General features: G+C 43.7%; 1 protein-coding gene across 1 annotated transcript in view; it reads left to right on the top strand.

Moving 5' to 3' along the window:
- Nucleotides 1–1,172: 1,172 nt before the first annotated feature.
- LOC122732687 (zinc finger protein 827-like) overlaps nt 1,173–23,054 on the top strand; it is a 243,102-nt gene continuing 221,220 nt past the window's right edge. The window contains exon 1 of the mRNA XM_043972999.1: nt 1,173–1,776. Within this exon, the coding sequence (XP_043828934.1) occupies nt 1,734–1,776 (43 nt within the window). The 5' untranslated portion in view covers nt 1,173–1,733. The remainder of the gene's footprint in view (nt 1,777–23,054) is intronic.

Below are 23,054 nucleotides of genomic sequence, written 5' to 3'. Positions count from 1 at the left end.
AAGTTTCCTCTCACAAAGGGAGTTTTATGAAACAACTCTTCTCCAACCCGTTTTACTTCAATTGTAGTACCAGGTTTTGGAGTTTAAATCATTAACAACCTCTGAGTGAACTTTTATCCAAATGACTGCAAGTCACAAAGAGAACACTTCTCTTTCACCAAGTGCCTTTTGTGCCTTGGTGAGACCTAGTTCTTTTCTCTTTTCCCCCTTTATGTCTGTCTTTGAAGAAAGATGTGTGATTTGTAAAGTAATGAAAGTATGTATCAGTTAATGAAAACTGCTATATTGGGTTCATAATGCACCCTGGAATTGCTTCAGGGGAAAGCTTCCTATACCTGCATTAGAGCAGGAAAAAAAGTAAATTTCCCAAGTCAGGATTGCTTGTATGCACTGTAGAACTATCATGTAGCAGTTAAAGCAGCCATTAGGGGTGACCTAATCTTATTTTTCCCCTTTGTCAAGGACTTATAATTTCCATTTGGGCAGCATTTTTCAGTTTTTAACTCCACTGAGGATTTCAAAACTGGACACTTATCCCGGCCACATAGTGATTTATTTCACCATCTATTTTGTTTGTCCTTAATTTTATTTCCCTGTGGTTTTTTTTTTAGGGTGGGTGAAAGGTGGTAACCCCAAGAATTTTATGATGATTTTTTTAGGGATGCCAGGATCCTGAAATATTGGGAGAGGCAGAGCATCTGGTAATTTTGTAGACCTAAGTTAAAGAAAAAAAATCAATTTCTATTTTTAAAAAACCCCACTGTACTAGTAAGAATGAATTAATCGTTGTTTTAAATAAAAGAGTGGGAAAAAAAACTTTTTTTCTTCTCCTTTCAGATCGGTGAATAGCGGGATAAACCAGGAGAAGCACATCCTACCCCCGCAAGCACCCCCTTACCCCTCTTCTTTTCAGCAGAGCGCTTGCAAATCCGTGTCTAAGTACGCCCTGGGAGCCTGGGGGGCACCTTCCTCTTTGCTCTGCCTCCGAGAGCATGAGTGAGTGTGTGTGAGTGTGTGAGTGTGTGTGTGTGTGTGTGTGTGTATGCTTCTTGCTTTCGCCCTCTTTCTCCCTCTCAGCCTATGCTAGAGAGAGAGAGAGAGAGAGAGAGAGAGAGAGAGAGAGAGAGAGAGAGAGAGAGAGAGAGAGAGAGAGAGAGAGAGGAGAGAGAGAGAGAGAGAGAGAGAGAGAGAGAGAGAGAGAGAGAGAGAGAGAGAGAGAGAGAGAGAGAGAGAGAGCAAGAAGAGCGAGCTGTGAGCTCGGCTGCTGCCGCTGCTGCCCTTTGATCCCTGCATTAGTGTTAGGGGCTTGGAGACACACAGAGAGCGGCCATAGACACCGCCGCACCAGGGCTCATTATCTACCCCACACATAACACACACAAGCATAGGACCCACACATACACACACACATACACCACTAAGCAGATCCATTGAAGAATATATACGATCGGGGACAAGCCAGGTGCACGACCAAAAAAAAAAAAAAGGAGGAGGGGGGGAGAGGTTGGAAAGGAAAAAAAAAAAGAAAGAAAAGAAGAAAACCCCTCTTCTGGCTTCAGGAGACCAGCTTCAACCCACTGCCCAGGGCTGCGAGAAGGGATTCCCCCTGCTCTGCTCTCTCCCGGCTCCCCGCCTGCCTCGCCTGCCGCTGCCCGGGTCTGCCTCGGTGCCCCCACGGGGGTTTTATTTGATCTCCCATTACCCAAGGAGGAGAATGTGAGAAAAGGGGGAAAATGCCCAGGAGGAAGCAGGAGCAGCCCAAGCGCCTTCCCTCACGTAAGTCATCCCTTCCCCACCTCCTCCCGTGCCATTTTCTCGGGCCCCCCCCTCCCCTCTGCAGCCTCCTCCGTTGTTTTCTGCATTAGTTTAGGGTTACAGAGGTGAAGCTGACAAAGACACAGCCTGGGTTATTCCTCTCTTAGGTCTGTGCTGAGGCAGCCATGTTGGTGATGATCAGCCCTGTGCCCTTTCTATTCTCTCTCTTTTTTTCTTTCTCTCGCCCCCCTCTTTTTTTCCCCCCTGGCGATCGCGTTCTCCACCCCCCCTTCCCTTCTCTCTGCCCCTCCTGGCTCCGGGTAGCGGGTGGGAGGGGGCAAGAGCAGGAAGGGGGAGCCCTGTGGATGGCGGAGGAGGGGGGGTTATTCTTTCTTGGGGGGGGTTGAAAAGGTTGGAGTCTTTAACAAAATTTCTGGTGTCTCTCCCCGGTGCCCAGGGGCGCGGGGTGCTGGGGCAGGGCGGAGCGCGGGGGGGGGGCAGGGGGCAGGGATGGCGCTGGGGGGGGGGGATGCCTGGCGCGGGGTGTGGGGGGGCAGCAGCGCGGTCGGTCTTGTCTGGTACAGAATCAATCGCGAGGTCCGTCTCCGGCTAAAGGTTGCGCCTGGGTTGGTCGGCCCCAGAGCCGCCGCCGGCGGCAGCAGGAGGAGGAGAAGGAGGAGGAGGAAGAAGGGAGTCAGGGGGAGGGCGAGGCGGGGAGCGGCTGAAGAGGGTGTGGGGGCACCCCGCGCACACATAGACACACACCCCGCTGGGGCGGCTGCTGCCACCGCTGTTGCGGTGTGTGGTGGAGGTGGAGGTGGCAGGGGTGGGTGTGGGTGCCTAGGGTTGATGGGGGGGGGGCGCCGCTGCCGCCGCCGCTGCTGCAGGGCACAGAGGTCTGACTGGTGCCAGGGGTGAAGGTGGTAGGGGACTGGAGGATGGTGGGCGCAGCCTGAGGGACTGGAGGAGGCGAACCGAGTGGATCGTGGCATGCGAGGTCCCTGCAGAGCAGAGCCGAGTGGAAGGAGGAGGGAAGGAGGGGAGGGGAGCCGAGGGAGGCAGGGATCCTGGCCGCAATAAAATGCAGGGTCAGTCGGATCAGACTGAACCAGCCTAGAGTCGGGCTTTTAGTGCTGCGCCCCCCCCACCCCAGACTAGAGCAGAGTCCAGGACTAAAGTGCATCACAATCTCCAGCGCCTGCAGGCAAGGCAGCCACACACTCCTCTCCCTGACACGACCTGGTCCCCCTTCCCCTCCTCCACCCGGCGCCCCCTCCCGCCCTTCCTCCCCCTCCTCTTTTCTTTGAAACACTGTTAACTTCCCCCCACTCGCACCCCTTCATCCCCTGCTTTCTCTCCTTCCCAACTACACCCCCCCCCATCTTTCTTGGCTTTTGCATTTAAGTGCTAGGAGATGCTAAAAGTGAAGGAGGGAGAAGCAACTAAAAATATCCCCCCCGGGGCGGCCGCCGGGCTTCGTGAATGTAGGGAAGGAGGGGGCAGGGGAAAAGGCGTGGGGCGGGGTGACTGGGAGGGAGGGGAGGAGGGGACTCGGGAGGAGCCGAAGGGAGGGGTTCGGGGGGAAGGGGAAGGGTCATTTGTGCCCTCCTTCCCCCTTGCCCCCCAACCCCTTAGGGCAGAGCGCGGGTTTGCTGCCCTTGCTTGCCCAGCCCGGAGCTCGGGGGAGAACGGGGCCGAGCCCCAGTGCCTATGTGTCAGAGAGACGTGGTCGGTCACCTGAAGTTCATGGAGGGTGGGGGAAGGGTTAAGGTTATGGTGTCTCGAGCTCAGGCTGAGTGTGTGTGTGTGTGTTTCCGCTGCAGACTGGGAGTGCGATCGATCACCCCCTCGCGAACCAGTTGTGTTGGTGTCTAAAGGGGGGAAAGGGGGTGGGGTGAAAGCTGCTACCCTAGCTCCCCGGCGCGCCCCCTCCCCCGGCCCGGCCCTGCTCTGCTCCGCCCTCCCGGACCCCGGGCCACCCAGGCCAAAGCCGGAGTGGCGAGAAATCGCACTAGCAGCCAGCCAGCCAGCCCAGTCGCTCCACAAATATTTCTCTTTCTTTCTCCTTCCCGGTACGCCGGAGTCGGCGCACAGGGCTCGGGTTGTGCTTTTTTCTCCCCCCCCCCCCCTTCCTTGGAAAAAAAAAATAAATAAAATTGCCCCTGTGCAGTCCTTTCTTCGTCTGCCCGCTAGAGGTTCTGAGTATAATATCACATATGTCATATATATGCACATAAAACTCAACCCACAGGCAGCCGTGTGTGTATGTGTGTGTGCGTGTGTGTGTAGGAAAATTCGGCGTGTGCATATTTCTGTGCACTGGGGAAGAGGAGAGAGAAAGAGAGTTTTGTCGGCGTGCACTCATTTCTCTCAGAGAACTTGCTGCAACAGCCAGAGTGCAGGGAAGTGTTTGCACATGGCTGCCTTTCTCCAGTTCACCACAGTTTTTAAGGAATGGGTGGGAGGGTATGTGGGTGTCTCTAGGTGGGAGGGAGGAGAATTTTAATCCTTGTCCGTGAGAAGTCCAAGGCTTTGGTCTTCCTTACAAACTTCCCCCTTGCTAGTTAACTTTGGAAGCTTTAATTAACTTGGATGTGCACAGAAAGATGGGGGTGGTGGTCTCCCCACCCCACTCCCCTTTTCTGAGGCGGGGGGTTAGAGGGAGGGTGGGATAGGAAAGAGATTTATCTGTTTCTCCTGTGTCGGAGCTGGAAAGCCAACACACATTTCTGTGTGTGGAGCATTCTGGCAGCTGCAGACTGCCCCGCTAGTGACCTTGACCCTGACCCGGTGCGACTACCCTCTCTGTCTCTGAGGACTGAGAGGAAATTCAGTCTCCATTTTAGCTCGCTCACGGTGGGCCTCTCTCCTGTGCATTTGTGGCTGGCGATTGTTAGGTTTGGGGAGTTGCCTCTCGCACCCTGATCTTTAATGAATACTATTATCCACTCACTTTAAAAATACCCGCTCGCCCAGCTCACCTCCCCCCTCTCTGGGTGTTAAAAAGCGAACGCTAGCTGAAGTAAGAAGCTGTTATCTTTTGAATGCATTGTAAATGTTCGTCCAGTTCTTAGACCGAAGGCTTAATTTGCAAAGCTTTTCCACTTACCTTTGCATGGAATGGGTGTTTTTTTGTCGTTGATACTTTCTTACTGTAGTTTATACACGTTTTAGGAGCAATTTGCTTTTGGACTAAGAGGTATTTCAAGGCAAATGGTCATATTCTGCAATTCAGTCTCAATTGTAAAACGCTGCTCAGTGTTTGGTGATGCCTGGGAAACTTGCAGCCGTGTGGGGATATAATAAATATTGACGTTGGTAAAAATTGGTGTTAATGTGCATTTAATGTGAAATGTTGTGATTCTCAGGTCCTTTCCTAATGCTAAAATTGATTCCTGGGAGGAGGGAGTAATTTTTTTTTAATCCCCTAAATTAACAATTCTTGTGTATTCCGTCAAAAGTTAAGGGAAAGTTATGGCCAGCACACTAATTAAAGCAGTGTTGGTAGAATTTGTATACCGAGTTTTCACGATGTTATTGAATGCGGTGAAAATTTTCAAATTGTCTCTAAATGCGGGGAGGGGGCGAAGGGGAAGGGTTGTCAGGAAGGGGTTTTGCAATTGACCTTGGCCATTTTTAGTTAGGAATTACTAATGACCATCCAGTAAGAAAATCTCAACACAAACAAAGGAAGAATTGGAACCAGCCTGAAGTCTGGAAAGTCTCTCCCCCTCCCCCTCCCCCTCCCCCCTCCCCCCTCCAAAAAAAGTTCCTAGGTTGAATTTTAAAAGCTTGACGAGATGAAAAGGTAGGGAGGTTGTTATTAGGTAAAGAAACCATGTTACGGAGCTTGAGTATATGAGGCAATTGATTTTCAAACCTTAAAGTTCTATGTATTTGTCCCGAGTATTATTGTTGTTACTTTATTATTCTACTTGTTGAGTCTGTTTCTATGAACAGATCTTAGGAATCATAGAGATCTCCGAGTTTTGGCTTGGAAGGCTCTCCCCATAAATATTGCATTATTCATTGGTGATCTTTGTCTATGAGATGACAGGGCTGGGATATGCAGTTTTGGATAGACAGTTAACAAACCTGGATGTGGTACTTGGAAGCCCAGACTAGTTTAGTCCTTAGTTATCTTTTCACTGAGTGTGGACCTGATTCCCTAAATTGGAGTTAGGACTGGCCCCAGACTCCCAGGAATTCCCTTAATCAGGGACCAGCTTCCATATGTTGGATGCCACTCTCATCCACTTCTACGCCCCTGGGGACTGAGTCTAAGCCATGAGCTTCTGTGATTGGCTGTCTTCTACCTCTTCCCTCCCTCCCCCTAACCTAATTGTTATACTTCTGGTTTATATATTAGGGCAATTATTCACTCCTGGGCTCCTGAAATGACTTGTTTTGGCTTCAGGATATAGGCCTAGTACACCACTGAGAACAAAGTAGGCATCCCCCAAATTTTCATGGTGATTCATTCCTCCTGTTTGTAGAGCATTTGGCAAAACTTACCCGACAAAGGATGTTTGGCCTGTCCATATTGTTTGGTGGCAGCTTTTAAAAATTCTACTTGGAATAAGTCTGTTTTTCCCTAGGCTAGACTTGGCCTAGGGCGGTAATTGTCCTTTTTTATATGAATAGTATGCTGTTACTGCTGGTGGCATTTCTGCTCAGGAAAAGTTCTTATCATCTTCTACCGAATTCTCAGCTAGGTAGCCCAGGACAGCCCCTTACCTCCCATCTCCAAATGGCACACTTAAAAAATGCCAATCAGCCTGTCATCCTACCTTAAGAATAGAGATTTTTTTTTAATCCTATATCCAGTCTCTAGAACAGTGCTTGCCACATAGTAGGTGCTTAATAAATGCATGCTGATTGATCGATAGGGGTAGGGATGAAGCCAGAGGTTGTTTTCTACTTACATCCAATAGCATCTTTTTTCTCCCCTTGGCTCAGCACTTTAAAAACTGAATGTGGAATCTGAGGAGGTGAGTTTGAGTTCTAGCTCTGCTCACTGTATGACCTTGGTCGTTTGACCTCTCCAGCTATAAAATGAGTGGGCCTCTGAGGACCTCTTCTAGGTGTATGATTCAGGAATTCACCTTAGCTTTAATTTACACATAAACTTGGATCACTCTTATCTTTTTTTTTAACCACAGTCATGTCTAATACCTTCTCTTGGTAGAGAACAAGAAGGTAAAGTTAATTTAAAAAAATAACTATACAGGTTTAAAAATACTCTTTTGTTGTTTACGCATTATAGTATGCTTTGGGGACTTGATTTCTAAGAGAGTTCTTCTTATTTTTCAAAGGAACTAAGGCAAACTAGGAGGGAAAATTACTATAGAAATAAAATGAGCCCTTTTTATGAATAAAGAGGCATGCTTGTACCAAGGCCTGACAGTCAGAAAGTCCTGGGTCTGAGCCCTGCCACTGGCATATAATAGTTGTGTGCCACTTATTCATAATTAGTGACTCCACCTCTCACTGGTCCATACACCTCTCTAAGATACAAATGAGTCCCCCAAATGGATTAAAGCACAAGTCTGAAACAAAAATATAAGGAATAAGTTATAGGCACATAGTACTAACTATTGGATAGACACAAACTTTAGTTCTACTTCCTGTTTATTATTTTCCATTCTTGCAGGGTCCAGACTCTAAAACTGAATGATATTGGCAAGAAATGTTGGTTCTGAGTCTTAACAGAGTTCAAATGTTGTGTTTCCTATGGTGATCCCACTGAATGGCAGTGTGGATCCAGGTACTGGAGGGATCTTGAGGGATCTACTAGGTTCTCCCCCGAAAAGAATCTTCATGTTTTCTTTCATTTTAAAAGGCAGAGAAGGATTCAAGATTAAATGAGAGGAGCAGTTCATAGTCGCAGCCCTCCTAATACTTCAAAATAGTTTCTAATAAAAAAACATTGATTTCTAATTTCTTAGCTGGTTACTGTCATCACAGCCTGATAATCACACTGTTGGTGTGAGTTGACAAGTCTCTCTGTACAAAGTGCTAATAAATCACACTGGTAAAGTATAAATTGGACAGCCCTAGGCCAGTGCTAAAAGCTCATGGTGCCATTTAGGATTTTAGAAGCTTGGAATGACATCTATGAGTAGATTTCCAAGGGAGGGTGGAAAAGCTCTATCTCTGGAGACATGTAAAATTAAATGGATGACCTGAAAAAACAGCTGCCCCCACACACACACCTACCCTCCCCTCCCCCCCCACACACATACACATACCTAAGGCCTGTCCTGAGTCAGTAGGGTGACCAAGCAGGCATTTTCTGAGGTTACAAATTTGTTTAAAATACCAGTACGAGTCATACTAATCTCAGTGTACTTTTTCTATCTCTCAGGCACATGTTAAACACCTACTATGTGTCAGATACTGGTGGGCAAAGGGATCCTGATATAAAAGAGAATGAACAAATGTCTGGCTGGCTGAGCTGGATAGCTTAGATGGCTGAGCACGCTGTGGATGAGATCAGTGACATGGGTTGAATCCTTATATGGGCCAGTTTCACCAAGAGGACAGTTCTGTTCCTTGACCAGAGTTTGATTAGTAATCCTGGCTAGGCTAATTGGTCTTTTGGTTACAAAGGAGACCTGGTGTAAGGTTGTGGATGATGGGTCTGGACAAAGATTTGCCTGCTGGAAAAAATCCCATTGACTTCTATTCTCCCAATGGTGGTCACTGATGTCGTCTTTGACCATGGAGGACCTCCTGCCCATGAAGGAAAGCATTTCTTTCTTTATCTGAATATAGGGAAATAATTTGGCTCCTCTCTGCGAAAAAAATCACTCCTCTCATCTCCTGTTGTTCCCTTGTTTGCCTTGAGTTGTTGGGATAGGAGATGGGACAAAATAAATGTAACAGGCAGGAGCTAATCTATCTGTTCTGAGTAATATATTAGTAATGTTCTATAATTTAATCAGATCATATACCAGAACAAGATAATGAGAGTATGACCTACAAAACAGGACTTTTGGGGAAGTTAAAGGGTTTCTAACCTGAATTTTCACAGTACCATGCACTGTGGTTCAGGGGAGCCAGAGATCTGGTTTTCTACCTTCCATTGAAAAGGAATCTAGACCCAAGTCTCATTATGATAGCTAATGCCTAGAATCTCTAGGATTGCAGTTTAGTTAAGCCTCTCTGGATTTCACTCTCCCGAGGTGGGTATTTTGTAAATAATGATCCCGAACCCTGTTTCTGATATGCTATTTTCTGTCACCTAGTTTGCCAGGTGTAGTCCGGTAATTCATACCATTTAGGGCTAAGTGTACAAAACACTTCATGGTGCGTAGAAACTGAAATATCTACTGTCATATTTTATAAGAAAATGATGTGCAAAGGGCAGACTTCAAAAATAGCTAACAGTCCATGATGGACTCGGGTTTTCAGACTCTCTTTTCTCTCCTCTTTATGGGCAAGCCTGGTATTTTCATCCTATGTTGGTAAATTACATTTTTACGATATTAAAGTATAGTACCCGCCTAGATGCTGGAGGAGAGAGGTCCTGTAAGGTGACTGTTATCATTCCCCGAGGCCTACCTTTTAGGTAGACTTTCTGCAGCTCTAATGGCATTTCATAAATTAAAAGCCAGCCTCAGGGCTTGAAACTGATCCTAAGATGCATGGGCACATATTGCTGGATATCTTGTGAAGACAGCCCCCACATACATACACACACCCATGCCGGACCGAATCTAATTTTATAAAATGTACAGTGATACACACCCACCCATGGGTCTGAGATCAGAATGTGGCCTTTTTCAGACCGATTCAGGGTTCTATTAAATGCAGCAGATTCTACCCTTCCTAAAAAGGATATTGTTTGCTAGTCCCCCACCCCTCTTTTAAAAATACTACCACATTGTTGGAGTTCAGGAGTGGACTGACTCCTAAATGACTGGTCAGGGTTATCCAGGCTTTACCTCTCTGTTTTTTTAAGGAAATCTTGATTCAGCTTAGTTAAATTTACGAGCTGGGTGGGCGGGGTGGAGGGGGGAAGAGAGTGAGTATATATATGCCTTCCTATGGGGCTAGGGCTTAAGAAAAAAACAGACCCTAAAATAACCTCCTATTCCCATTCCTTCTGATATTCCCCAGATAGGTTAGATAAGTAGTTAGGGGAGAGAGACAGACAGACAGACAGACACAGACACAGACACAGAGAAAGAGAAACAGAGACAGAGAGGGAGACTGAGAGAGGCAGAGCACCTTTAAAGATGACCTGAAAGAAAGTTAAAAAAAAAAAAAGTCTCTTCCATGATTGATCAGCACTTTGCTTATCTAGGCTTTTGAAGAAGCTACTGTACTAGTTAGTGGAAGGTGATACATTTTCTGGAACTATGCAGAGGCTGTCTTAGTGATGTGCTTTGGTGTTACCGGCTTTAATTTTTTTTTAATGAGTGGGAGAAAGTATTACTTAGGATATTGCATTCACTTTCATGGACACTGTCTGCCAAATGGCGTGATACTAAAGTAACAACGTAGAACTAGCATGCTTTAAGTGCACATTAAGTTTTAATTCAGTGCCATAATCCACTTTGCCGTTAGTTTGTAAGTAGTTCTACCCTAGAATGTGGTTTGTGTGCTTGTGTCTATAGTTTTTTGCTTTTATGTTTTATTTTTTTCTTGTATTCCATTAATCTGTATAATGTAACAATAGAGGAGACAGGAATAACTAGCTATGTGACCTTGGGCCAATCACTTTAACCTCTCTGAAACTCAGGTTTTACATCAATAAATGACAGGGCTGGGCTAACTAGCCCTTGAGTTTCCTATGATCCTAATTCCTTTATATTACCATTGTTGGGATAATTTACCAATTAAATCTAGTAGATCTGTGATTTAGTAGATAGGTCCTAGTAAATTTCCTAAAGCAAACAGAAATGAAATCATTTGCACAGGCTATTAAGAGTCAGAGGCTGTTTTTGAACCCAGGTCTTCCTCCCTCTTAGAGCATTCAGTTTTACAGTGCACCAGGCTGCTACTGTTAACAAATATATACTTTTTTTTTGGCCTGGACTTACAATTTCATTGTTGTACAGTCAATCAATGTGCATTTATTAAATGCCTACTGTCTTCCAGGCTCTGTGCTAAGCACCGGGTATTAAAAGAAAGGGAAAAGATAGTCCCCTGCCTTCTAGAAACTCACTGTCTAATGGGGGAGACAGAATGAAAAAGCGTTATGTACAAACAAGTTGTATAAGGAATAAATTGGAAACAATTAACAGAGGGAAGGCACTAGAAATAAGGATTGGAAAAGGTTTTCTGTAGGAAGTGGGATATTAGCTGAGATTTGAAGGAAGCCAGGGAACCCAGAAGGCAAAGATGAGGGAGAACAATTCCAGGCATGGGGACAGCCAGAGACAATCAATCAATCAATCCCTGGAGTTGGAAGGTGTAGTATCATAGTGGGAGGAGCAGCAAAAAGGCCAGAATCACTGGATCCCTATGTGTGTGTGTGTGTGTGTGTGTGTGTGTGTAAGGGCTTTGACCACTAAATAGGATTTTATGTTTGTTCCTGGAGGAGACAGGGAACCTCTGGAGTCTGTTGCAAAGGGAGGCAGATGTTCAGATCAGCAATTTAGAAATATCACTTTGACAGTTGAGTGGAGGATAGACTAGAGTGGAGAGAGATTTGTCGAAGAGAGACCAACCACAGGTCTGTTGCAATAGTCTAGGGTTGAGGTGATGAGGGAGACCTTCCAATGTGGAAGATGCCTCCACTAATATAGATCAGCAACTTGGCTATAACTTACGGTTTTCGAGAATTGTGTACAACACTGAGAATTTTTAATGATTTGACTGTAATCATATAGCTAGTATATGTCAAAAGCAGGTCTTGTACCCACATCTTCTTCTTCTTTTTTTTAGTGAGGCAATGGGGGTTAAGTGACTTGCCCAGGGTCACACAGCTAGTAAGTGTTAAGTGTCTGAAGCCGGATTTGAACTTAGGTACTCCTGACTACAGGGCCAGTGCTTTATCCACTGTGCCACCTAGCTGCCCCATACCCACGTCTTCTTGACCCTAAGGTCAAAGGGCCCTCTATCATCTTATTCTATTCTGTCTATCATACACAGGACTCTGTGTGTGTATGTGGTGTGTGTGTGTGTGTGTGTGTGTGTGTGTGTGTGTGTGTACAGGGTGTTCCCAAAGTAGTCTTCATGAAGTTTTAGGCTATTAAAACATTATATGTATATGTACATATACATATATAGCATGCATGTGTGCATGTGTATATGTTATATATACATGTATTTATGTGTATATAGATAAGTGTCACATATAATATATACTATATACTTATAAATACCTTCAGTGTCACTATATAGAGTATGGACTAATATACAACTTCTTTATAAATTAATCATATTATATCAGACTTTTACTCTATATAACAGTTTTGGGGATAAAATTATTTGACTTATAATATATCTGAGTCTTATAATAATGATTCAACAGGGTTGTAGTGTATCGAGAATCATCTGCTATCTTTCAGGAAAGGGGTGAAGTCATCACTGGGACTATTACATCCAGTAAAACACATATTCAATGACATGGTTCCCAATAGCATCATGGTTTGGGATCAGTGAAATTGTGGGTATTGATCTTGGAAAACCTACTTGAAAATCCCCTGTCATAGTCCTCTGATCTATCTTATGCCAAGGAGTAAAGCTGTCACTTCATAGGTGAACCGTTTGGATAGAGTAATCTATGAGAACTTGCCCTGCCAGCCAATAGCATTTTGTTTCTCTTGGGGATTTGAGACCAGGATCTTTGACATCAGACCAGGCAAAGGGTAACAAAATGGGTCCATGTCCAATGACACATTCAAGGGTCAGAAATATCTACTCCATGTGGAGAGAACTGCCTTTCTGTAATGGCCTAGAATTATGAGTAGTTTTCTAATCCTTGCTCATTTGGCCCTGCTTGTTAACCCCGAGCAATCCTCTCTGGGCCACAGAAAACAGCTGTCTTTGGTAAGAAACAAATTGTGGCAGAACCAAGGCTTAAATAAGCTTCCCTTTTAATATGCTACCATAATTCCTCCTTTCTAGTGACAAAGAAACAACAAATAATATTTTTTTGAGTTCTCATCTGGCCTCAAGAAAAAGGAAAATCAAAGTAGAGTCAGCTGGTCTTTGACATTTATATGATAAGGGAAATTCCATGAAATAGAAATAGAAATAGAAATGCCACCTAAACCTTAGTGTCTGAATCTACTAGAATTCTGGGAATCAGAGGGAAGAAGTGGTTGGCACGTAGTAGGGGCCTGACAAACAATTTTTGGATGAATAAAATAACAAATAAAGAGGTAGAACTTTTTTTTTTTTAGTGGGAGAATCGATGTGCTCCTCTCTCTCTCTCACATTGTGAAAAGTTAAAGAGACATGCGCTGGAGATGTCTCATTTATAGAATTGACACATTACACTAACACTGCTGTTGTCGTCCTCACAGGGTTCATTCATTCAGCAAGCATTTGCTGAGCACATACTATGTCCACAGAACTAGGGTTTCTTGTTGTTGGTGATGTTTTTGTTTCTTTTTAGGAGAGAGGAAGGAGGAAGTGAGTGTATGTGGACTAAAAAGTATTTGGGGAAGCCTTTTTAGAGAAAATAAACTTTAAGCTGGGTCTTGAAAGATTTGATAGACTTACAGTGATAAAAAAAAGGGAGTGAGGATATTCCAGGTGGAGGAAATGTCACGAACAAAATGCATATTAGTAAGATAATAAGAAAGTTGGCTCTGCTTGCATGAAGAGGTTGGATTGGTGATGGAAATAAAACAGGAGGATGAAAAGTTGCTTTTGTTGGAGGAGGGAAAGACAAGCTAGGGGAAGAACTTTGACTGAAAAGTTCTATAGGTTTAATTTGATGGGCAGCAGGCAGCCAGAGTTGTCAGGGCCTTTCGTATTGTTGAAGATAGTATTTAAGCCAAGGAGACATCCGAATTCAGATCCAGCTGCTGCGTTGATTTTCTTTGGTTGGCTAGCTTTAGTTGTTGCAAGGGAAGGTGGGGCTTGAAGTGTAAGGGTGGGGAAGGGGAGAGGGGGAGGGTAGGAAGTGGTGGGTGGTGATAGAAAAGCCCTCCAAAATGAAAGAAAAGTATCAATAAAATTAAAATATATAGAAGAAGATGGGAGGAAAAGTTTGAAAGGGGACAGGGCAGTTTTATTACTACCTTTTAAAATTTAATATGTGCTTTCAAAAACTTTTCTTTAGCAAAACTTCCTTGGTTCATGCACAGTCCTCTTTTTCTTTGTATTTTTTAAATGTTTGAGATTGTGGTTGACAGTTAAATTGATAATAAAATAAAAATTGAAAAAGAAAGTGCTTAAGCTATCCTAAAATGATGTGCACTGCTTGGGGAGGTCCTGGGACACTCCCCTCCCACCTTCCCACATCTCATTAGAGTTTTTTCAATTAAGGCTATTCAGGTAAGTGTTGGACTAGAAGGCCTTGGGGCATTTCCAACTTAGGTTCTGGGATTCTGGGAAAATTTTGTCATTATTATTATTATTTTTTTTTACCAGATAGTTTTTTTGTAAGATGAACTAAGTGAGAAGACATTAGAATTAGGAGGATCTGGGGCAGCCAGGTGGCTCAGTGGATAAAGCACTGGCCCTGGATTCAGGAGGACCTGAGTTCAAATCCGACCTCAGACACTTAACACTTACTAGCTGTGTGACCCTGGGCAAGTCACTTGACCCCAATTGCCTTACAAAAAAAAAGAGAATTAGGAAGACCTGAGACTTAAGCACTAGCCCAGTAGAAGATGAGAACCTGAATTAGGGTGAGATTGCAGAACAGATATTTGCAGAAATAGATAGTTGCAGAAAGGAATGCAGAGGGGGAGGAAAGTAGATCCTAGAACTGTTTGGAGGAGAATCAGAAGGGTTTGGTGACTTGATTGGATGTATGGGGTGAAACAGTCCAAGGTGAGGGGAGAAGGATGGAGGTGGGAGGAATCAACCTCTCAAGCTCACTCTCCTTCTCTGCAATTCAGAGTCCAGTTTCACTGCTCCTGCAATGTCAAGAATCTTGATGTTCTACTTATGGGGCGGGGGGAGTGATCAGGTCTGGGAGCACTGACCTATGCTGTCTAAACTGATGAGAGACTGGTTGATATATTTTTTAAAGTCATACTTTCCAACGAGAAATGTCACTTTCCAGGAGGAGTTCATAAAATCAGGTTCAAGCATGGTACAGTAGAAAGAGGATTAGCTTTGGAATTTGAGGACCTTGGTTTGAATCCTGTCTAGGGAGATTTGTAACCTGTGTGATGTGGGGCAAGGCATTTAGTCCTCCTGTGCCTCAGTTTCCTCAACTCTAAAATCAGAGAGTTGGACTAGATGACTTTTGAGGACCCTTCCACTCCTATATCTCTGAGGTATCTCTATGGATCAGCCAAGCCTAGTCAGCCATGTGCTCTTTGAGCTTGGGCACTCAGTAATTATATTTCGTGTTTCTGTCCTGCTTTAAAGGGTTAGAAAATCACCTTCACAACCCTGTGAGATCTAGTGTACAAGTATTAGGATTCCCACTTAGCAGAGTGAGGTTCAGAGAAGTGACACTACCGGCCCAGAGTCCCAAGAGTTCACCATTAAGTATTAGATCTAATATTTGAACTCAGGTCTCTTGACTCAAGGTCCAACATTCATTCCACTCTACCAAGCTGTTCCCCACCACGGTAGTAAGCATAGATTCCTATGATTTAGAGCCAAAAGAGAATCAGTGTCCAAACAATGAGATCACCAAGTCCAACACTCTCATTTTACAGGTGATGACACTGGAGAGCAACTTACTTCAGGTCACCTGGGCAGGAAGTGATTGAACTAGGGCTCAAACCCAGGTCTTCTGACACAAAATCCAGTGCTCTTTCCACCACAGTGTGAACGGTCAATCCTAGAGCTACTGGCATGAGTTATCTACATACCAATGAGATTTGAAACTATTGGAGGTATACCAGTTCCCTTGGTAATGAGTGTATATACACACACATGCATGCATATATATAGGCATACATACATGTACACGAGACAGATGTATATGCATGTCTGTACACATAGACACCAACATATGCATGTGTTCATGTTGTGTATGAAGAACAAGAGGAGGCCAGGAATTGAAGATTAGTTAAAGGGCTAGATGAGATTGAGTTGGGTGATTCATAGATTTACTGTAATGTTTTGAAATCTAGTCCCTTATCTCTTGCCATTCATTGCTCTCTTTCTTTCCTCTGACCCTGCCCAGATTGTAATTTCTTATACACAAGTTCCTCTGACTCAAGATTACAGGATTGTAATCAGAGCTGAGCTCCTTCCCCTTCTTCATATGGATAGTTATGGCATTTAATAGAGTTGGGAAGTCAGCTGCTCCATCGCTGCTAGATCCTGCCATTTAAACTGCTCTAGGCTGAAGAGTCTTTACGTCGGAGGCTTCAGGAAGCAAAAAAAAAACCCCAGGATTTCCCTTGTTTGTAGCAATCTATACACTTAGAATTGTGTAGATTGCATTTTCTTAGAAGGTTGTATACCTGTAGTGTTGGAAAGTAGACCCCAGCCAATTAGACATAGGAATTAAGCTTGACCTTCCCTGCTAACTAGTCAGCAAATGTTTATGGAGTGCATGGCAGGGCCTGAGAACTCAGCTTACTTTACCACCTTGTGGGCACTAAAGAGAATTAAGCACAACCAGGCGGCTTCAAATAAGATTGCCTGTCCCTCCTTCTGTTTCTAGGTGGCTTCTGAGGACACTTCCAGTTGTAGAGCTATGGTGTGGGTCTTCCAGATCTAGAGTTATGTATTTTAAGGTGGAATTGATGCTTAAATTGATGCTTAAAATTGTTTTCCTTTTCTCTTTTAAAAATACAAAATCATTGACCCTTGATGGCTGGACTTAGAGTTGGAAGGTACGTTAAAGTTCAACTTCTCCTTGTTCCTAAACTCTTCTTATCTCATTATTTTTGAAAATGAGGAAACTGAGGCACAGAGACATTTAAGTGACTCCCCCATGCTTGCTTGGGCTGCTATGACCAGCATTTAAAAATGCTGCTTCTGTTGTACTGGATAGCCCTTACAACAGCTTAGGAAGGTAGACAGGTAGGCAGGCTGGGTAGGCAGTCATCACATTCCTGGTCTTACAGAAGAGGATACTGATTCTCAGGGGGAATTGATTTGCCCAGGGTCAGATACACAGTAAGGATAAGAAGTGGGAGTCAGTGGGGCGGCTAGGTGGCGCAGTGGATAAAGCACTGGCCCTGGATTCAGGAGGACTTCAGTTCAAATCCCACCTCAGACACTTGACACATACTAGCTGTGTGACCCTGGGCAAGTCACTTAACCCTCATTGCCCCACAAAAAAAAGCGGGAATCACTTAGATCTGGAACTCTTAAACCAGGCTTCATACGTAGTCTTTGTCAAGCTCTGCAGATCCACTTCTGGGTTGCCCCTCCACTAGTGTGGATCAGCAACTTGTCAGTAACTTGGAGCCTCAGTGGCCTGGTTAGAGGTCCAGTGATTTGTCCAGACTTACATAGTCAACCAATGTCAAAGACAGGATTTGAAAGCAAGTCTTCCTTACTCCAAGGCCGTTCGCCTTTGCAAAATATAAGATAGATTATGGATTCACATTTATGCAGCACTTGAAGGTTTAAAAGCGTTTTGCTCATGGATACTCTGTAAAGCAAATAGGGGAGGAAAGAGAATCTCAGAGAAAATGTGCCTTATACATAGCTGGTGTAGAGGAAATGGTGAATTGCTCTGGTTCCCACAACGAATAAATGTCAGGACTGGGGATCTGAGCCCAGGTTTCTTTCTACTCTGGGGTCCACTGTCTTTTCTCCTCAACAGTGCTAACTTTCTACACGAGATAGGTTTGTGTATGGTGCTCTACATGAGTCCCCATTATTTTCTCACACCAAAACTGTGAGGTAGCAAGTATCAATATCTCAACTTAACAGATGTGAAAACAAGCACAAAGAGCCAGTGATCTCAGAGCAGGATTTGAATCTATTTTCTGATTGCAAGTCCTGTGATCTTTTCATGCTGTCTGTTATTCCTCATTAGTAAAATCTTCAAGATTTATCAAAAGATTATATGGATTCTGGTCTCGAAGGTACTTTAAAGGCCATTTAGTGCCAAACCCATCATTTTACGGGTGAGGAAACTGGAAAGATGGAGGGTACGTGATGAGCTCAAAATCACCTAGGTGGTAGCTTGGGCCAGATGTGGGATTCCAACTCAGGGCTTCTGATGCCAAATCTAGTGTTTGTTTAATTAAGAAGAAATCTTTATGTTCAATGAAATATGCCTGTATTCAAATAAAAATTCAGGTGTCTTATGTGCTCTCAGAATGCTATGGGGGGGCAGCTAGGTGGCACAGTGGATAGAGCACTGGCCCTGGATTCAGGAGGACCTGAGTTCAAATCCAGCCTCAGACACTTGACACTTACTAGCTGTGTGACCCTGGGCAAGTCACTTAACCCTCATTGCCTGGCCTCCCCCCCCCCAAAAAAAAAGAATGCTATGGGATGAGATAGAACTTAAGTAGGATGTTAAAGTGGTGTAAATGAAGACCCTGAAAACAGAAGAAACAGTCACAATCCAGTAGACCAGCTGTTGTCTTGGAGAGGCCACATCTCTCCAGCCATTACTTTGTCAGTGTATTTGTAAATGACAGGAGAGCATCATGTCCAACCAAAGTTCCTTGTGAATTATCTATGAAATAAATTATCCAAAAAGAAGCCTTTCTACTGTGGCACCCACCACTCGATTGTCAGCCTATTTTCATTATAATTATGATCATGTTGCAGTTTGTCCTTATTATTGCTGAGAAATGTAACACCTCTACCAGTGGAGCATCACCATTAAAAGCCAACCCCAATGACTTTCTCCCTGATGGAAATCTCAACAAACTCCCTTCTGTAGTTAGTTGAAGGGGGTTTCCCTATTAGGATACTAGAAATGTGGGGAATCAGTCAGGCCCACCATTTGAGAGGCACTGTTGTTCCAGCTTGTAAATTACTCAGGGTCTTCATCTTCCAGTCTGCCTCTAGGCCTTTTATTCCTCAATAGTGTCTTTACCAAGAGGTGAGCATAGAGAAGAATATATATATATTTTTTTATTTTAATTTTTTTTAAGTGAGGCAATTGGGGTTAAGTGACTTGCCCGGGGTCACACAGCTAGTAAGTGTTAAGTGTCTGAGGCCGGATTTGAACTCAGGTACTCCTGACTCCAGGGCCGGTGCTCTATCCACTGCACCACCTAGCTGCCCCCATAGAGAAGAATAAAAGGAGATGCTCCTTGAGTGAGTTAATTTGGCTACTTGCTAACAGCTTTGGTCCAAGATTTGGTGTGTGAGTAGGTTGAAGTTATTGATTTGAGTTTTTCACATTGTCTTTGAATTTTAATTTTTCAGGGAGATCCCTGTCCCTCATTATCATGGATAATTTTTTTTTGGAGGGGGATAGCCACGAAGCTGGTTTATCCTGAAAGATCTGACAGTTCTTGTTTTGTTCCCTAGGAGCCCAACAAGGAGGTAGGCATCATTAGTGTCCTTGGTGAGGGAGGAAAGATACCCACTCCATCTGTACTTTGTGCTGGGATTTCATTTCAATCCTAAACATTTAACCCTAAACAAAAATCAAGAAAATCTCCCTTGCTAAATCTCAGCTGCCCTAAGGCCACTTCCTCTCCTCATCCTTATGTATTTTTAGTAAATAAAGGACTTACTGTGTGTGGCTTTTTTTTTTTTTGGCAGGCAGTTTATTTTTGACTATAACATGTTTCATTACATGGTGCATGATGTCAGTGTATGCATGTGGGGGCTTTCACTTCAGCCAGAAGCTAGAGGCCCCTTACTGTTTCCTAGACTACAGCTTGGATCAGTAGACTTGTTGGATGTTTTTTGTTGGTTTTTTTTTAAATAGTTGTCATTTTGCTTTTGCTTTTTAAGTTCTGCTTGGATCTGTTAAGGAGCTCCCAGAAATTTAAATTGTTTGAGAATGAATGGTTTAGCCTGCAACAGGTATTGGTGATGTTGAGATGAAAACATTTATACAAGAAGAAATAAAAGTCAAGGAAGCAGATAATCGACCGATTTATCAACCTTAGCAGACAATTTTTCTGATAACGATGTGGTAGCCATGGTAAATTTACTTCTGATTGCTTAAGGGGACAGATCCTATGTGCCATATGCAACATGGAAGGGCAGTACTTTCACGTGAATGGGTGAAGGAGCAGAAATCAATCTGTAGATTAACCAGTGTTACTTTGGGGCCTAGGCTGGCCTTTTGGCAAATGGTATGCTTAGGCTGTGCTTCAAGCCATTTCTTACTGTTGATCCCTTAACCAGAACATTCTATTTTAGTACTGATTTTTTTTTCCCCAAAAGGGAGGAGTGCTGGGTTCTGGAGTCTGAATAGTCATTTTAGGATTAGAAGGCCTCCCTTGTTTGACATTTTGCAAAAAAACCCAAACAGACAAACAAACCAAAAAACAACCCAAACCTTTTGTCTTAGATAGAGGTTTGCTTAGAGTACAGAGTTGAATCTCAGGAGCAGCTAAGTTCTAAAGCTTCAGACAGGAAAGGGACTGTAGCCCATTAGTAGCTAGTACGAGGCTGTCTGAGTACAGTTCTCCCTGTACCAGATGAATTGTGTTGATTGACAGTGTAATCTCTTGTCCATAGAACATTGTACAGTTCATTTCACTTAAGAACCTGAAGTATATAAACAAGGCCCCAAGCAGCCAAAAACAAAAACAAAAAAAGTCGATCACTAAACATTAAGTGCCTCCTATGGTCCAAACACTGTGCTAAGTGCTAGAAGTTTTAAAAAGTCCCTGCCCATGAGGAGCTTACAGTCTAATGGAAAGAAGGCAACATGTAAGAAGAAGCAGGAAAGTGGGGGAGAGAGAAATATGTGCATAATGTACAATTCCAGAGGAGTGCTAGCCTTTGGGAAATGAAGAGCTGGCTAGCCAGGGTGCCTTCCTTAAATGTTTGTCACAGAGTTGATGTACCCAGACTTCCTTTTCTGATTGGAGAGCCCCTCTGCCCTCCCTTGGAACCTATCTCCTTTTACTTGACACACTTCTCTTCCTCGAAATTCTAAGGGGCATGGTTATCTGGTTATCAGGCCCATGCAAGATTAGAAGCAGTGATGGGGCGGCTACAGGCATATATACTAATAACAGTGAGAAGTCATAGTTACAAGGATGACGACAGAAAGCCAATATGAAACAGTAACAAAAACTCAAAGCCCAGCAGTCTAGGGCTATTTAATAGAATAGCAAATAGGCCTCCATATCTCTGTAGCTAGGGAAGGCATCATTTTGCTAAAGCGGAGCACAGTAATTTATGTTCCTAATGATGACCCTGAGTTACATAGAACGAAGTTTAATTATATTCACTGTACTTTATTTGAATAGATCAGTGTGAGTTAGTAAATGCCAAAGCCAGGAATGAAAACCATGGCTCTTAACTTCAAACTCGGGGTATGTCCCATCCCACCATTGTGACTGCCTGTTAATCAACAACTCTTTATTGGGTATTGGTTTTATGCATTGTTGTTGGTGTTTGTCCTTCATTCTCGAAAAAGAGCATGACACAGAATCCTAATGGATGTCCTATGGAGAAGTAGGGTGACATGTTTTTTGTCTCTAAAGAATTTGAAAGCGTAGGATTGCACAGTAGTATCTCATACTTGTTAGTTAAAAGCCCTGCTTCCCAGTATAAGCTTAGTTTCTTGGTCTTGGTCAGTAACAATCTTGTCTTTATCTATAAGAAGAGGGGAAGTGGAGTGGATGCTCTCGGACTCCAACTTTAACATTCTGTGATTTTATTAAATATACAGTCTTGCTGGGGAGATGTGACTTATACATGAGACAAAAATAGAGAAAAATACAAGACAGTATCCAATCAAGAGCTAAATTGTGTACTACAGATAAAGATTATGAATGTCATTTAAAAAAAGGAGGGGGAGGAGAGATCAGTAATACATTTTAGAAAAATTCCCATCAACAGAGGTTTAAAAAAGGGTAGACTTTTGTTGCCTGGAATATCCATTTATCTAGAACACCTCATTCCCCACAGATGCTGGGTTAATGAAGCATCAATGTACTGAGGTATTTGAATTCTCTTTCAGGATCTGGAGATTCTTTGAATGACCTTAGCAAGTCCCTTCGTGCCTCAGTTTTCCTCTCTGGGGGTAGGGAATATAGGAATCGTTCCATGTTGGACTTATCTCACATGGGATGTGTTGAATGTTTTGGAGAAAGGCACCGTGAGCTTTTGGAAAATCATTCTTTAGTACTGCTCCAGCCTGGCCTACCTCAAGTCCATTCTGCCTCATTGTCACCTTTCCAGAATCCCAAAGATCCTCTAAAGTCTGAAGAGACCTCCTCAAGTCCAGCTCAGACAGACCTGAACAAGAATCCTCTTCATGACATCACTGACAAATGTCTACTCAGCCTTTGATTCAAAACCTTGGGAGAAGAGGCAGCCCATCTTTCTTTGGGATATGGGATATGTAGCTCAAATTGTTCAGAATTTTCCTTTAATCTAAGCCACAATCTGTCTCTGCAATGTCCACACATTGCTCCTAATTCTTCCTTTTGAGGAGAAGCAAAATGGGTCTATTCCTTTTCTCATATGCCTAAAGGCATTTATTGTGTCTCTCCAAGATCTTCTCCTCTCAGGGACTTCACTTCTTCCACTGTCTAATCCTCATGTGGTGTGATGGAATCAGGAGGACCTGAGTTCAAAACCTACTCTAGATACTGTGTCACCCCAGGCAAATCACCTAACCTCCATCATTCTCAGTTTCCTTACCTGGAAAATGGGGATGATAATAGCACTTAACTCATAGGGTTGTTGGGATTTAATAAGACAACATAAGTAAAGTGCTTTGCAAATCTTAAAGCTATATGTAAATTTGATGATGGTGATATCTTAGCTAATGTTTGCAATGCACTATTATGAAGAGTGCAGCCTGTATGAAGTTTTATTATTACTTTTATTCTAATCAGACGCTGAAAAAACCTTAACAGACAAACACCAGTGTATGACAGGACAGGGCTTATGCCCTGTCTTAGGTCAGCCCTTCCTTCTATCTAAACCTGACGTTATGTTTGCCTTCGACCGACTTACTTTTATCTGGCCTCAGTGCCCTGATGGCACCTTTGCCCCACCTGGGTAGGTGACAGAAATTTGGTTGTCTTGGCGACCCTGGCAGTTTGAAATAACTAGTGGTTTTTATTGTCTTCCCTGGC

Source organism: Dromiciops gliroides, chromosome 6, assembly GCF_019393635.1.
Source record: "Dromiciops gliroides isolate mDroGli1 chromosome 6, mDroGli1.pri, whole genome shotgun sequence".
Classification (NCBI taxonomy): domain Eukaryota; kingdom Metazoa; phylum Chordata; class Mammalia; order Microbiotheria; family Microbiotheriidae; genus Dromiciops; species Dromiciops gliroides.
This window is presented reverse-complemented; position numbering and strand designations above follow the sequence as displayed.